The sequence below is a fragment of the Rhamphochromis longiceps genome, linkage group LG10 (assembly GCF_057381845.1).
Source record: "Rhamphochromis longiceps isolate RC_006_pf linkage group LG10, R_longiceps_female_GT1.1, whole genome shotgun sequence".
Lineage (NCBI taxonomy): Eukaryota > Metazoa > Chordata > Actinopteri > Cichliformes > Cichlidae > Rhamphochromis > Rhamphochromis longiceps.
This window is the reverse complement of record NC_140566.1, coordinates 29,780,844-29,798,569: the sequence shown is the minus strand read 5'-3', so window position 1 is coordinate 29,798,569 and position 17,726 is coordinate 29,780,844. Positions and strand designations below refer to the sequence as shown.

The 17,726-nt window shown below is 41.8% G+C and overlaps 1 protein-coding gene across 6 annotated transcripts in view; it reads left to right on the top strand.

The window, feature by feature from the left end:
• The window catches only part of vps37d (VPS37D subunit of ESCRT-I), a 50,657-nt gene extending 33,298 nt beyond the window's left edge, over nucleotides 1-17,359 (top strand). For all 6 annotated transcript variants that reach the window (XM_085421260.1, XM_085421264.1, XM_085421261.1 and 3 more), the window contains 2 exons: nucleotides 884-966; nucleotides 12,773-17,359. In XM_085421260.1, the coding sequence (XP_085277386.1) occupies nucleotides 884-966; nucleotides 12,773-13,309 (620 nt within the window). In that variant the 3' untranslated portion in view covers nucleotides 13,310-17,359. The remainder of the gene's footprint in view (nucleotides 1-883; nucleotides 967-12,772) is intronic.
• Nucleotides 17,360-17,726: the final 367 nt, after the last annotated feature.

The window sequence follows — 17,726 nt, the reverse complement described above, 5'->3', positions numbered from 1 at the left end:
GTTTCACTCGCATGACTGTTGCGCAGTGCTGCTGTGTCATCACAGCACTGTCTCCTTTCATTTTTAAGGTTGTAAACATGGTAATCTTTTCCCATCTCTGCCTTTCAAACGGGTGCACGACGTGAGCGTGGCACCACTGTGGTTCATTAGACACTCGCCTTCACCTTGAAGTCCATATTAGTGATTTAGGCCTACAACCTGTCCGATCATCTGACTTCGTCATTGTTGAGATTTTTCCAGATGTCAAACCATTAAATTAGAGCGTTATTATTAGATTTTTAACATTAAAGGAGTGTTGAGCATTCATCAGCCTCTGACAGTTTGCTGACACGTTAAAATGTCGAAACATAATCTTGTCAGCCATCACGTCGCCGCTTACTCGCTTAGATGCGATGCTGATGTGAGCCGGTTTAAATCCTTTGGTGGCATTTGCATTTATTTGTGATGCAGTTCTTACGATTCTGTGAGCTGCTGTCTTCGTCTTTTTATTTAAGAGTTTCCTGCATTTGTTTTTATCATATTGACAGAGACTTAAATCATTTATGTACTTGTCAATAGTAAATGCAAATGAGAAAATGAGAGACTGGCAAGAATGAGCCCCCGGATCAGCCTGACCTCGTGGTCAAACCAAACTGCAACCGGTTTCCCAAAATAGCTCAAAGTAGAATATTTACAGCCCCTGTTTCCCCTTTTTACTAGCCAGAAAACGCCCACCCCATCACCAGCGTCTCCTCGTCAGCACATACCCTAAAGGCTCTTTGTGATTTGGAAAATAATTTTCTCTACTGTGGTTTCTTGGTTTCTGGATCTTTTTTTTTCTTCTTTTCCAGCTCCCTTTAAAGTAATCTTCATGCATCCATGTTGTTTCTCTTTGTCGTTGCAGAGGCTCATGTGCAGAAGCACAGCCTGCAGACGGCGCAGAACCTCCTGCAGGAAGAGGTGGCACGTGCAGAGGAGCATTCAGAGGTAAAAACACACAGACGCGCAAAAGCTGTGAAAACTGAGCTGGTTTCTCTTGTTCTTGCAGAGAATCAAACAGTCTTTCATCACGTTGGCAGCACTCTTGCGGCTGCCTCTCAAAAGCCTTTAGTCTAGCTGACAGCCCACCCTCTTCTGTACAGTCTGATCTCGAAAGCCACGAGGCATGCTGTACATACAGTGAGCTCTACCCACTTCACCAAAGCAGCCTCAGCAGCGATGCCCCCACGTACACGTGTTTAGTCAGCACTGCATTCAAACTGCTGCCTCTCTGTTAATTGCCCTTTTTCTGCAATAGCTACCAAGTGTCCTTGCACCATTGAATTCTGAAGACAGGGCTCAAATCCATTTAGCTGCAGGCAGAAAGGAGGGAAGAAGCACAATATCCTAGATGAGAAAAGACAGAATTTAGCTCAACATAGATCAATGTGAAGATTAATGTGAGGCTTCAGAAAGCGATTAAGGAAAGACAGAAAATGTTTTTATCTTTCCAGACTTTTCTCCCGACCCTCTTGTTTATCCTAACCTGACTGTCATAGACTAGAATATGCAGTCCATGCCACTGCAAAACAGGCGTTGTCTCAATCCCTTTCTGGAGATTTGCAGAGATTTTTTTTTTAAGTTAAGGATTAAGACATGTCTGCAGGAGACGTACAGGTCTGTCTCACCTCAGTCCATCACAAATATACACCTAAACCTATCATGTATGATCACTGGCCACTTTACTGGGTACACCTTTAGCATCTTTTCCAATCACCTCAATGTCAACCCTTGTCGTGTTGTTTGTGTCGCATAAAAATTACATCACAGGACTTTTGGGCCACCCACATCGAGGTGGCACTGTCACTACCCGATCCGTACCGGAAACCCGATCGGTACCCCGCATGCGCGAAAGGTTTCTACTTCCGGTCGTAGCGTTTTACGATAGTTATGGGTCAGAGTATCTGTTAAGATGTTAAGAATAACAAGTATATCTTAAAATGTTTGCAATAATGAAGCATTTCAGTACAATGTAGACACAAACGAAAAATAAAAAGAAAGTTACGGATCAGGACTCTCCGATCCTTACTGCGCATGTGTAAAGTCTGACCGTACAAATCGGGTCTACCCGATCCGTACCGCGCATGTGCAGATGTTTTCTTCTTCTTCTGTTCGTTTAATGGCAGTTTACTCCCCAGTGTACGAGGATACCGCCACCTGCTGACCGAGCGAATAAACCCTATTATAAACTGATTTATCGTCATTACAAACGTGTGTTAAATCTGATTTAGCGATAGTCGAGTGTGTTTATGCTTGTCTGTGAGGAGAGGATTGTTGGAATAGTGATGATGATGTGCGCTATCACTGTCAATTGTCAGTAAACACTTCATCTGGCTGATGAATCTACACGTGAGATATTACAAAGTCTGCATTATTAACTCTGTAATTAGGCGCCATTCTTCTTATTTTACGGCGCTGTTGCTCAATCGGGGGACGCTCTCTGTTGAGGAGAAAAGCATGAATTTCTTTGTATACGGATTATCCATTGTTTAAATGTCCCGGGCAGTCGAAAAGGAGGCAGAGCTGTTGAGAAATGCTAGGAGCTAACTGGGCGCTAACCGCATCATTCAAATATATTGAATGTCGCAAAGAGAGGAAGTGACGTAAGATTTGCGCATGCGGGGTACCGATCGGGTTTCCGGTACGGATCGGGTAGTGACAGGCACTAAATTGTAATGGAAAACATCCAAAACTCAAACACTGCTAGTGGAAAAGAAGCATGTGATAGTAACGTGTTGTCTTCAGAATTGCCTTAATTAAGGCTACGTTCACACTGCAGGCGAAAGCGCATTAAATCCGATTTTTTTTTTTGACCCTATGCGACCCATATCTGATCATGGTATGACAGTGTGAACGGCACAAATCCGATATTTTCAAATCCGATCTGGGTCACTTTCGTATGTGGTACTGAATCCGATACATATCCGATGTTTTAGAAAGCGACTGCTGTTTGAACGGTCATGTCGCATTAAATCCGTCTTTTACGTCACTGACACGAGACAGACGCCAATTATCAGCGCCGGAGAAGACATCACGAACGCTTCCTGGCCATCCAGTGTAGATATCAGTGAAACTGTTGGGAAGACAATGTTGGAGAAACATGAACATTTTATTTGTACTGTATAATCTGCAGATTCTGACAGAAATCTGCAGCTATCCTTTGAAGCACCGCTCCTCTACAACAGCAATAAGGATCATTATTAGGTTATTTACATTATTATGTAAATAACAAAATGACTTAAAGCAAAAATTGGGAAACGTAAAGTCCGAAGTCTTTATATTAACGGCCATTAGTCAAACAATATTGTTTGGTCTGGGTCTAAACAGAGCGCGCTGTGTGTGACGTCTTCTTTTGCGCACGCGGGCCGCTTTGAGCGTTCACACTAGAGCGCGTTTGCTGTCACATTTTATTTGTAGTGTGAACAAGCAGACAAAAAAAATCGGATTTGATCAAAAAATCGGAATTGAGCATCAAGACCTGCAGTGTGAACGTAGCCTTAGATTCAACAAGGTGCTGGTAACATTTCTCAGATTTTGGTCCACATGGACACGATAGCATCGTACAGATTTGTCAGCTGCACATCCATGATGTGAATCTCCTGTTCCCCTACATCCCAGAGGTGCTCTATTGGATTGAGCTCTTGTGACTGTGGAGTCCATTTGAGTACAGACAACTAATTATGATGTTAAGAAACCAATGTGAGATGATCTGAGCTTTATCACATGGCATGCTATCCTGCTGGAAGCAGCCATCGAAGATGGGAACACTGTGGTTAAAAGGTTGGACGTGTTCAGCAGTAGTACTCGAGTAGGCTGTGGTTTTTAAACAATGGTCAACTGATACTGAAGGGCAGAACGTGTGTCAATAAAATATCCCCAGTGTTCTGTCTCCTCCAGTTCTAGTGAGCCTGTGTGAACTGCAGCATCAGCTTTCTGTTCTTCACTGACAGCAGTGGCACTCGTGTGGTCTTCTGCTGCTGTAACCCATCTGCAAGTTTTGACATGTTGTGCATTCAGAGATGCAGTTACTCAAGTGTTTATGAGTTCATGTTGCCTTTCCCTGCACAGAAAGTCCCAGTAAATCAGCCAATCACCAATAACCTTTCTGATGTTCAGTTTAAACTTGAGCAGGTCGCCATGTTATTGGCTGATTAGATATTTGCATGAGCAATGAAGAGATATACCTAATGAAGTGACCAGTGAGTGTACGTCTGTTCCAAACATAAGGGATCAATCTCCTTAATTGCCAAAAAGTTGATGCTCCTTCCTACTTAATTCCTTACTGTGCGTGGCCAAATCCTATGACTCACTAAAATGTAAATAGTTTCCAAATAACTCTAAATTCCCTCTGTGTTGGTGGGGTGATCCCAAACAGCTGCCTGTTGACTTTAAAAGGAGAAATGGGCTGTCTTGTAAATTAAACTTGATAAATATTTGTAAGTAAAAACTTTAGTTTAAAAGATTCGCCACATCCAAACAAACCACACACGCCTGCATGAGCCACAGAAATGAGACTGACAACAATGATTTTGGACAGTCTGATCACAGCAGCTCAGGACACTCCACAGCCACAACTGTCTGTAATTGACTGTCCACTAGAACAGCGATCCCCAACCTTATTTGCGCCACGGACCGGTTTATGCCCGTCAATATTTTCACGGACCGGCCTTTAAGGTGTCGCGGATAAATACATCAAAATAAAACTAGTACCGGTACCAAAAAAAAGAAAATTTATTCATAACACACGTGAAAAGACCCAGGAAAACAGAGTTAACGATAAAAACGATAACAAAATAATGCTGAAAACTATACATTTCACACCTGAGCCTAAACTCTCGCGGCCCGGTACCAAACGACTCACGGACCAGTAACGGTCTGAGGCCCGGGGGTTGGGGACCGCTGCACTAGAATATAATTTAGCCAGTCCCTTTGATTTGTTCTGCAGGAATAAACCAGGCTGTGAATGGATGATCAGGATGAGCTCATCACTGTAGTAAATAATACCTGCATGTAGGCCTGTACTGTGTAATTCCCATCATCCACTGGCATGACAAATATCCACAGCCCAGTGAGCACGTTCAGCTCATCCCATCTTCATGACTGTCCAATTTAAGATGATTACTAAACAGTGGACAGTGCCGTGCATGTGCTGGGTAGATTTTTGGAGTCGTACTTCTCTCGCCTGCCTGGCCGGCTCATCGTGGATTAGTGGAGGATTTTTCACAGGCAGTGTTTATCAACAGCACATCGGTCATTTTTTAAAGCCCAACTGGAATTAAACTGACAGGCTTTTTCTGCTTTACGCACACAATTCGAATGGGGAAGAAATAGCTGGACAATCGGCAGACAGTTTACATAGAGGCAGAGGAAAAGAGAGCTAAAGTGGCTCATTTTAGATGGAGGATATAGCTTGAATACGTAGAATAATATAGTATGGTAAAGAGTGAGAAGCTGCATCAAAGTACAGTATGAGGTAAATAAGGATTAGTTTGAGGTATGAGTTACCAGCTGCACTGGTATACCAGTGATAATCTCATGCATTATAGAAATTTATTCTAATACAGTAATACACCATAAAACCAGCCATGCGTGCATTTTCTGATTCATATCTGGGTCTGGGCTGTGTGGGCAGCAGTCCCAGCAGAAAGGCCCAGACCTCTTCCTCCAGCACTTCGGAGGTATTCCCAAACCAGCCAAGAGACATAATCTCTCCAGTTTAGCCCGGGTTTACCCCGGGTTTCCTCTTGGTACGACATGCCCAAAACACATCAGCTGGCTCCTGTTAGTGTGGAAGGCTTTTCAACAACTTCATATGCACTGCTCAAAGAAACTTAAAGGAACACTTTTTAATCATGTTTCATTTCCATCAAACAATATGGCATCCTTTCCTTCCTAATACATTATCGAGTACGTATCAGTGTAGATATCAGCGTGATTTTTATTTTTTTAATTGCGACGTGATGTTTTCCAAGTGTTCCTTAATTTTTTTGAGCAGTGTATTTGGATTCTCATCTTATTTCACCAAACAGAGTCAAACTGATTTTTAAAAAAAAAGGTTTTCTAGCTCTTCTGGTTGCTGTTTAGTTGGAGGCTTGTTTTTCCTTTCCCCTTCACTTAGTGTGAAATTAATGACCAAATCTTTGATTATATGACTGGTATTGGTCTTTTCTTTTAAAGATCTTACTTTACTTGTAGCACCTAAACATTTGCACAATCCTGTATAAACTATGAGTGCTTGGAGTATCCAAAGTGTGCTCTGTGTAAACATAAAACACTTATAAGTAGTCTGGAGGAAGGCCTTTGCTGAAATAAAGCATCAGCAGCGATGTTTTGACATTTATCTTTGTCATGGCGGTGTGCAGCACATACACAACGTGCCACGATAACACAGCGGTCCTGTTTAAATCCTGCACGCTCCTCTGGCCTCAATCAGGACTCTGAGGGAGTCTCATCCCCACCTTCAAACCCACACGTCTGCACCCGGCTCAGATTGATCCGCCCAGCACGCCTCCCTCCCCCATCTCGTGTGGCTGCAATCAATACCAGCACGACTCAGTCATTGGATCGGCTGCTCGCTGATTGATTAAGCAACACCCAGCACAAACCAAGCAGCCTCACTGAATGAGAAAGCACACCTGAGAGCAGACACATTGGTAAACATCCCGGTCTGCTGCTTTACAAACAGCCTCAGAACAGCTTCAGCTGACGGGATTTTAAACTATTTGGCGACACATGAAAGAATTTGTAAAAATATTCAAGTCGGCATTTAATAAAAGTTGTACAGTTTACTGGGCTCGAATCCATACACATGAAGCTGTTTTATGTCTCCACGGCTATCTGTGTGGATCTCATTTCAGATTAAGCCCTCACAGAGCGGTCGGTTCAGTGGGAAGCCATCTTGATTTTCATGGTCGTTCGTCAGGAGAGCTGACATCAGATACAGCTGTTTCCCAACATCATCTCTCAGATTAATTCACACTAGTCTCTCTGTGGCCTTAAAACTTCTCAAAGCTTTTTTTTTTCTTGGCCACCATGACAAACGGATCCCAGCCCTCGAAGACTCTGCACAGCATCATCTTCTTATTTTGTCGCCTTAAGTCAAACATTCTTCCATATAGGGAAGATTCCTCGTCAGGTACCGACATGAAGATGGATATCTGATGAAGGAAACAAAACCCAAACGTGTGTTTGGCTTCCACGCTCGCATAGATTAAATCACCTGTCAGCCTCCGAGCTAACCTTGTTTTACTTGCTGAGCTGAGGGAACACAGCGCACACTGGTTTGGGATTTTTCTTTCAAGTTGACAATGCTAGTTCACAGCTCCATTTTCCTAAAGGCCTGCTGGCAAAGTGTAAAAGCTGTCAGACAAAAGCCCAGAGGGAAACATTGGTTCTTGTCATGTTTAGTCTTTGTCATACAGACCAAGGTTATTATTTTTTACTAAAACAAATGAGAAATAAAAATTACCTAAGCAGTATTGTGCTGTTATAAAGACTAATACATGATAACAACCAAAAACTGTGCATTCTATAAGGAGATGTGGCACCAAGGTTATTACATTAAACTAAAACTCAGTGTGGCAAACATTTTAGACAGGAAAAAGGAGAAAAGTGAGCAAATTCGTAGGATTTGAATTCCAGCTAACCCTTATCATTGGCCCAATGACTACTAGTGGCAAATGTTTGTAGGTTTCCATGTCTTACCACACCATCTGTACTTAAAAAACAAACCATAATTCCTGTCACAGGTACAGATGTTGGATTGAAATGTGTGCCACAAACAAGGGGCACCTTCGTGAAGGTGCAAACTACTGGGCTGAGACCATTAAGAATACGTGATTGTCACTTTCATATAAAACAAACGGCAGCAAGTTAGTCGCACCTGAGAAAAGTAAGAGCAAGAAAGGGAGAAGCGCTGGCTCAGCTATGTTGGGGGTCCGACAGGTGCTCTAAAGAAGACTAAACAAAATTCACATAAAAATGTATACAAGCCTTGTCTGCCTTTGCACGTCTATGATGTCGACCAACTGCAACTATGATGGCTTCAACTCTTCTGGAAAGGCTTTGTGCAAGGTTTTGGAGTGTGTTTGAGAATATTTGTAAGATCAGACACTGATGTTGGACTAGAAGGCCTGGCTCACAGTCTTCCCTCTAATTTGTCCTAGAGGTGTTCTGTTGGGTTGAGGTCAGGACTCTGTGCAGGCCAGTCAAGGTGTTCCACACCAAACTTCCTCAACCATGTCTTTGTGGACCTTGGTTTGTGCATTGCTGCACAGTCAGGTGGGAAGAGTAAGCGGCCATCCTCAAATTGTTCCCACTAAGTTGGACGCATGAGTTCTATTCATTGGATCTAAGGTTCCAGGCCCAACTCCTGAAACCCAACCGTCAAACCCAGACTCGTGCATCAGACTGCCAGACAGAAGTACGATTTGTCTTTCCAGAGAACGCGTCTCCGCTGCTCTAGAGTCCAGTTGCGATGTGCTTTACACCACTGCTTCTGATGCTTTGGATTGCTCTTGCCGATGTAAGGCTTGGAAGCAGCTGCTCGTCCATGGAAACACATTCCATGAATCTCTCTACGTTCAGTTTTTGAGCTAATCTGAAGGCCTCGTGAAGTTTGGAGGTCTGTAGATAACGGCTCTGCACAAAGTCGGCGACCTCTGTGCGCTATGTGCCTGAGCATCCACTGATCCTCCGACTTTTACATGGCCTACCACCTCGTGGCTGAGTTGCTGTCATTTCCAATCGCTTTGACTTTGTTATAAAACCACTAACATGTGACTGTGGAATATTCACTAGCGAATACATTTTATGACTGGACTTGTCGCACAGGTAGCATCCTAGCACAATAGCACGCTTGAATTCACTGAGCTCCTGAGAGCGAACCATTCTTTCACAAATGTTTGTAGAAGCAATCTGTAAGGCTAGGTGCTTGATTTTATATAACTGTGGCCATGGAGGCTGTTCATGTGGTTAGAAATCACCCGTTGTTAGTGTTCAACGGCTAAGAAGCTGGGAACACCAGGAAAGATGCCAGGCTTTATTGTAGATAAGTATGCACTCATACGTGATGTTTGACTTGCGTGTTAGTCAAAGTCGTGGCTCTTCTTCCTGTCCTGACTTTGGTTTCTGGACGTGTGCTGCTCAGTATGAACATTAAACTAAAATGTCACGTATAGTTTGCTCACTCCGGATGAAATTAAAAGCACTCTGCCTGTAGCAGCTGTTGTTTATTGTCAGAAAGGCCAACGTATTCTTGGGGACCGGGGCTCTGTTTGTTTCACGGTGTCCACGCCAGATGGAGAACCTCTCACAAGTCGCAGTGGGGGGAAGACACAGCGGGAGGAAATGTAATAAACCCAAAAATCCACCAGTCACATGACGGTGACTGTTAATGGAGGGTACTCTGCAGGAGTATAAACATCCGCTTTAACAGCTGTTTTTGTGATTTAACCCCTCACTGTCACAAATTCATGCGCCTGTGTATCAAACTCTTCTGACCCACTGAGAAAATCACTGTGAAAATAATAAATTAAATACAGTGTTTATGACCCATTTTTAACCCTCACGTGACCAAGCTGCTCTAGCAACTCAAATCACCAACTGGGGGTCAATTATGACCCAGTTATATTTCATACAGGAATATTTCTTTAAACGTTGCCTCCATGCTTCAGTTTCTTTCTGCTTTTACATCTTCTATTTCAAATATTTTGTGCAGAGACTCTAAAAGTGAAGACTTCTGCAGCAGTCAATGCTGCATCTCTAACAGCAAAACATTTTAATACAGTGACGGCAAGTGGCAAGTTAGAATAAAATCAAAACCTATGCTATTTTATGATTATAATGATTAAAATAATCCCTTACTGTCTTCACTTTTATCCAGTCAAATAGCAATAATAAAATAAACTTTATTTACACCGTACATTTCTTAACAAAGTACTTCACAGAAGTGTAGGGGTTTATTTTAAGTCCGCAAAAAACTTAAAAGTTAAAAGAAAGAAATAAAATGAACAAAGCATAGAAAACCCTGATGCACATCATTCAAAAATACTATTTTATTACTAAAATGATATTAATGTCTTATAATACACAATTTGCTCCAAAGTACCTTCAGTTTTATTTATTATTATTAATCAGATTTAGTTTTGTTTCTTTTTGGGAGTTTTTTAAAGACGAGACAAGGATTTTGTGAATAAATCTGCTTTATTCTGCTACTTTAGGCCTATCAGCCATGGCGTACTACAGAGCATGACAATATAGTGATCAAAAAATGAAAATGAAATTATTCAGCTTGGTCACTTTCAAATTGAACATTTTAAATCTTGAAAAGTTTAAAGTTAGAGTTAATTAGAATAACATCAGCCTCATCTGTCCATCAGTTCACTGGTGACTCCACTTCTTCCCATTCTTAACCTCCTAAGACCCGAACTCTTTCATGGCGTGCGTTTTTAATGTCTCTTTTCTATTTTGGCTGATTAGGGGCTCATGAATGTAAAAACAAAGAATTACCTTTGTTTTTTTGTTTTGTTTTGTTTTTGTTTGTGTTTTTGTTTTTAAACCTGATTTTTGTTTCTGAAAAAAATTACATCCACATATGAGGACATTTGTTTTAAATTTTGATAGAACAGTGGTAGTATAATGTCCTCGTAGGTGCATATCAGGCCCTTGTAGAGCAAAACTTTGTATTTTGGTCTAGACAACCCAAAATGTGATGTCCGCATATGTGGACGCCAGGTCCTAGCAGGTTAATGCAAACCATTTAGGAAAAACCAGGATATCGATAAAGGAGGGAAAGAAATAAAAGCAGGACATAAAGACAATATGAGACAAGAAAAAGAGCCTTCAAAATAAAATTAACCGATAGACAAATATCTAACATTAAAGTATGACAAAACCAACAAATAAAAGAGGAACTAGACAACAAATATATCACAGTATTAAGGATAAAATAATTATACGAACAACAATTAAATTGGCAATTAAAGGCTATAAACACCAGGACCATCATAGCAGTACATAATTGTACTACTTTATTTTCTTAGTCCAATTTTTAATTTTTTTTAATGCACAACATACCAGCAAATAAAGAAGAACATGCAAATACCTGATAATAAAGATTGCAGGTTTTGAATCAAAAATCAGGTTTTATTGAAGGTTTTATTGCTGGTTGATGTCCAGTTAGTCACCCTGTGCTCTCTGCATCACTCTGTGCTTTGACACATGTGGCAGAAACCAGGTCAGTGGTAGAAATCAGGTTATAGGGGACATCAGAGGACACATTTAGACCTGAAAATATCCATCAGCCACCTGACAGCGAAATCTGGCAACAAATTTATTAACAAATTTAGTTTTCAAGCAAAAAAAGCGAAACACTTACCAGATTCAGATCTTCAGATGTGACGATTTCTATTATTATTTAATTCCAGGGGTTTTTTTTGCGGTTTGTTTGTTTGTTTGTTAATTAGTTCACGGTTTTAAAGCCAATTAAAAGAAAACAGGGGATTTATGAGGAGCTTTGCAAGATACACAAGGATTATTTTGATCTTTGGATCATACCGAGCCACTCTCGTAGAGTCAAAGAATAAAGACATGTAGCCAAAAATTAGTAATCAGTCCCTGAAAACAGAAGTTCACTGTTCAGTCCTCACCAAGCTGTGAGTTTAACTCTAGTTTCACACTGATCACACTGATCTTCACTATCATCTGACCACACTCCTCACTGCTCATTTGTAGCTTTTGCCATGGACGTGTTTAATTAAAATCCCATTTAGAACCTGATTATTTGTATACGTGACCATGGAAATGACCTCCACCTTTATACCGCTTCTATGAAAATGCAGTTAAAGGACGTGTGCGTGTGTGACAGAGAAGTCTAACAAATGTACAGTATCCGTATTTACATCAACTTTAAACGCTCAAAGCTGCATGGAGCAGGACGGCGTACCAGAGGTATCTGAACGTCTTTAAGCACCTGAAAAACGTATTATGTCCTAGATTACATGCACGAAAGTCGAATATTTTCTCTAGCTTTTCTTAGACAGTGGCGTCTGCTTTGTGTGATTTTTTTTTTTTTTTTTTTTTTTTTTTTTGTGCTCTCAGGAGACAATAAACACCTACAAACAACCGAGCGTGGTTTGACAGTGGATTGTGTGCGCACGCTTTCAGTTTGCACATCAAACACTGTCAGCTGCACAGCCGAATGAGCTCAACAACTTGAAAGGAGGAAGTGTCAATTTTAGCAAAGATTTGAGTCAGTTAATTCTGTGTGTGTGTGGGTGTGTGGAAACCAAACGGGAGTAACTCCAGGCTTGCAAAGAAAGTGGGTAAGCTTGCTTTTAATCGTTAAGTTTTAAACTTAATTTGGTGAACTCTAAAGAAGCTACGTAAGTATTGTGGAATAAATCTGAGTTTTGGTTTCCGGTATGTGTAAAAAAACCCAAAAAAACCCAAAACCTGACTGTGATTAATTCAGTGATTACTCCATAAATAAAACTTCTATTGTCAGTGCTCGGTTCAGCCAGACGATGCTTGTATGGTGCTGAGAACACACACACAGTCTTTGAAGCTTTGCCAGAAGTAATAGTTGTAGGACATGTGTAGTAGTATTAAATTTAGTTGCAGTGAAATATTGTGTCGGACAAAGTTCACCGGTAAACATCCCTGATCAGATTGAGCTTGTTTGAACGAGTCCCGCTCTGCTTAGTGTGACGTCCTGTCTGCTAATGCCGCTTTATTTGTCTACCCTGCTTCACAGGAGCTCCTGGAGAAGTTCATGGGGGGAAACGTAAGCCTGGACGAGTTCTTGGACTCCTTTCAAAGCTCCAGGAAGACGTATCACATCCGCAGGGCTCAGGCAGAGAAGATGCAAGAGCTCGCTCAGGCCAGGAAGCAGCAGGGGAAAACCAAGAGAGCGGAGGAGTGCAAAGCCCCGGAGGTAAAGGACTCGGAAAAGCTGCAGGAGCCTCAGCGGCCGAACGGCTTTTTAGCGCAGGGACCTCTTAGAGTGTTCCAAGTGCGCTATGGCCTCACGCCTGCCATTCTACTCCCTCATTACCCTGTTTCCCCGCCCGCCTCGGCGCCATGCCTTCAAAGTAGCGCCCCCACCACTGAGCCCCAGCTGGGACAGACCCACATCCTCAGCCCCAGCGCCCCACTTCCAGGACACGGCCACGCGGTGGGCCTCAGGGTTATCGGACAGCTATCGGGAGGCTGGCCGGCTAACGGGCGGCCCGTGCGAGTGCAGCAGCTTTACAGGCCGAACCCTCAACAGCCCGAACCGCCGTACCGATAAGCCGGAGGAGGAGGAGCAAGGGGAGGATGAAAAGCCGAGAGGTCTTCCGAGACGTTGGAAGCAAACGGTGGCTGTCACAATCATGTAAGCAAAGACTGATCGAGAGACGGGCAGCGCTGCAGACGTCCGTTTCTGTTCTCCATCCATGACACTCAAACGTAACACATCGAGGGAAGGCGAGCAGAGGGAGCGAGGCGGGGGGGGCTAGGGATGGGCTGTGATAGCTGGTAAACAAATCTCTCATTAAGCCTTTTTTTATTAAAGAACAACAAAAGCAGAAAGAGGAGCCGGCTGCAGATTCAGCTGGAGGAAAACTTGATTTGATGGGGGCTGAAATGAAAACTTCGGCGTTTGTTCAAAGTTTTAGCTTCACACTCAAACATTTTCAGGTTCTTATCCAAAACTTCTCGTACTTTGATTTTTTTGTGCCAAACTTTCTAACCCTGTGAGACATAAGTAGCCTAACTCTGTTTTAAAGAAAAAACTAACAATAATTTGTTTTCTGGGTTTTTTTTAAGCGTGTTAGGTGGTATATTTGTTTTTCTCCCACCTCCTGGGATAACAATTTTCACAGGCCTTGACGACTTGGAGATCTACCCAAGTCACTTGAGCAACTGCAAAAGTTTGCAAGAAATTGCTAGATTGAAATCGGCGAGCCTAAAACAATTATAAAAATTAATACTGTGCCATCAACAAGCTGTGTTGAAAGGTGGATGATAGGTGCTTCTCCCCTTCACAGCCGTAGCAACGAGTCTTAAACCTGGAAATGACTTTGCACTTCCAGTTCTTTGTAGCTCAAATTAAGGCGCGTGTTTTACGTGAGCTTTACACTTTCTCCTCGTTTTGTTCCACAACATAAAAGATGCCAGTGAATAGTCCACTCGTGGATTCTGTGGAAGGGCACCAAACACCCAGCGAGCTTTAGCGGTGATAGCGTGGTGTTAAATCTTTTATAGCCTAAGATTATGTTGCTCAATAAAACATGAGCTTTTCTCTGTTACAAATCTTATTTTTCTGGCGTTTTTGGTTGTTGAGGCACATACGGCGACATGAACTTCCTGCTTGGCCTGCAAATTATGTCGTCTTTTCAACTTTCTGTAAAAGAAATGTCTGAAAAATAGAGCCAGCAGCAGAGCAGAGGGCGATCGTGGATAGAGACCTGCAGGAAGAACACGGGCACCAGTTAAAGTGTGATATTCGATATTTTAAACTCTGATTCGGGCTGAAGCTTGCAAACAACACCAGTAAAACTACACAGGCATACAGTCCAGTACAGTTTCATGAAAGCTGTGTTAGCATCATGTTGTTATAGTCTCGTATTTACCTGCCGGACTTGTTCAAGTTCAGCTCAGATGAGTGTTTTTATCCCCAGTGATCCGGGCCACTCGTGAATTTCGCTTATAAACAAACATATTTATACGACAGGCCGTTCTCTCACCTCTGCAACGCTCCAGCGTGGAGTCGGTGCTGTTTTATGCCTCGTTAAATCACCCCGAGCGTTTTAGAGTCGCTGGTGAAGTACAGTAGCCTGCAGCTTTTAATTAAATGTGTCACATACATTTAATTAATATTTCATACTTTATGCTGCTCGGCTCATGTTTATTTAATCAAGCTGCCACTAAAAACAGCAGCTTTTCGTTACTGGAGATCTGACACTTGAAATGCTATCCAACCCCGTCCCTAGTGAGAGTTTTAACTGTTATTTTAATATATTTCAAAGAGATCGAGGTGAAGCACAGAGTTGCGAAGCACATCTACAAGCCGGGCGAGACGGACGAGTATGTCGTCGTTAATTTGTACAGCCGAGGACAGACAGAGACGCTCCGTCACCGACGTGAACGATGACATCAATAAAATGGCGTTTAATATAAACTCTCGTCATCCGTCGCCTCATCGAATAAAGCGACTTTCATTCTTCGCGACCGCCGAGCAAAGTTTGAACAAAGGCGCAGCGCAGACCGGAGCAGGTGGTATTTATTAATAATTCCCAGACTTGAACCTCGCAGTGTTATTTGCAGTGTCATGTGTGTTAGAATCACAGACGATTACCCAAAGCCTTCTGCCTCACATCAGTGAGCGATTTATTTATTCATGTAAATCCTATTTTAAATGGCTGACTTCAAAGCTTCTTGTTTACCGTGCTAAATGAGGAGCTGCTTCTCCTTTTCAAAGCAGCCCGCTGTTTTCATTTTTGTTGTTGTTGTTGTTTTGTTTTTTTTTTCCTCTCTCTCCGTCAAACTGAGCTGCAGAGTGAGGCAGACTTGATCTCTATGAGAATGCGAGCCCTCAGTAAAATGAGAGGAAGTTTCCTTCTTCATTCTCTCATCACGCCATTTTGCATCATTTTTAAAGGAGGGAAAAGCTTTGCATTGTAGTTGTAATGACTCTGCTCTTCAACATACATTTCGCTGATGAATAACTCATAAGTACGTGCTTACTAAAGCCTGACGAAGTACATGAAAATGCCTTTTTACAGCCCGGCGCCCAGTTACATGCAGCGTGTCACAGTATGGGAAGAGTCGTTATATACACTTTGCACTAGAAGTGTGAATGGATTCCAAGGCTCTGAGTTCTTTAACCTTCAAGTGACCGAGTGCTGTGTATTTATACATGTGTGGGAAAACAAGTTCGTCCATCTACTTCTGCAACTTTTCATTGTTCTTTATTGGAACTGGTGCTGCAAAGATGATGTAGAGTTCTGTTTTGCAATGTTATTTGTTAGAATTTTTCACTTTTAATCTCCACATTTTTTTTTCTTCCTCTCTTTTTGTTGTGGCTACTACTAGTGACTTGCATTTTTGTAAGTGGATAAAAGTGATTTAAAACCATAATTATTATTAATTATTAGAAAATTTCATCACAGGTCAAGAAAACCCCACAAACTTGGACAGAGCCGTACAAAATGTGTTCCCATGTAGTTAAGAGCTTGGTTGCTTGAGGGTTAAAGGTTGTGTGTTTTGTTTTTGTTTTTTACATCTTTTACATTATTTTTTGTTTTTTTGCACATCATTTCTGTCCGCTAGCATTCAGTTCAAAAAAGTCGACTCCTAAGATCTGAAAACGGTTTTATCTCACTACAGAGAAGCAGGAATGTTGTGTTGTGTTTGGGGTAAACGCAAAGCAAAGTTTGCACCCTGTAGTGCTCAAAGAGGCGAAAATACGTTCTTGTATGTTTGTAACGGGCATGCTAGCGATTAATCAACTAGATGTGTAAGCGTCGCCACCCTTGCTGTACAACAGGATTTGCCCGCTGGTTCTCGAGGGGCGTCCACCCAGGAAGCGACTAGCAGCAACGTCACTGCGACCAGAAATCATAAAAAGCCACTTAAACTTAGAGATACCAGATCAAAGCTTTTCTAGGCTTTGCAGTCAAGGCAAATTGAAGCAAGTACTAATAAGAGTAAAGGATACTGTTGGTTGACATGAGGAGGTGGTACATGCAACCGGAGCCTGGACCGCACCCTTGCAAGCAGCCCTTCCTGTTTGAAGGCCCCTTAAAACTTAGCAGATCTTTATGATGGCGAAAGTGTAAACAAGTGAGCCAGCGTCAGTTCTGCGGTACTTTAACCCTCAAAGATGAGGACTGTAATCTTAAACACTGTCCATTAAAGCAAATTTTAACCCTATTTGTTCGACCCCTCCCATGTGCTCTCCTGATGCCACAAGTGATCAGAAAAGGAGGAAAATCTAATCATTTGTGAGCATCTGGAGATTCTCTTTTATATATACAGAAAAAAGGGAGGGATCTGTATCTGCTGCAGTCTGGATAAAAGTAGTTGTCTTGCTTGCTGCTAGTGGCCACATTGTCCACATAAAAAAAATAATAAAAAGTGCTAAAGTGACTTCATTCATGAGGCAAAACCTCGCTTTGCACTTACTCTGAACACACCATTAGACTCAAAATGTCTGGGTAAAAAATACCAGTCATTGATTTAAGAGTGCAAACACCTTTTGTATCCTGAGATCTTAGTATTTTTTTTTTTTAATGGTTTAAAAGGTTTGCTTTTGTATTCCTGCTATTAAAAGGCAACTTGCAGATGGCGCATTACATCTGATCTAAATGAACCTGCCTTTTCATTTTAATGTTTGCCTTTTATGAACTAATGTGTGTCTGTTTGTTGTTTCCATGTGTCTGTGTTTCTGTTTGTTTTTTATGCTGTTTGTGTTTTTATTTATTGTTGGGAAAACAATAAAGTAAATACAACAGACGAGAAGTCGGAGAAAAACACGAGCAGTCACTCTGTTTTAACCTCACGTGTTCACGGGTCTTATGTTGTTGTTGTTGTTGTTGTTGTTGAAAGATAAAAATCGTGGGAATAACTCAGATTTTTATTTTAAAGTCTGTGTTCAGGTGTTCAAACATCCAGAACGATCTGAAAACAGAAAAACATAAATATTTAAAAGATGGACCCACCTA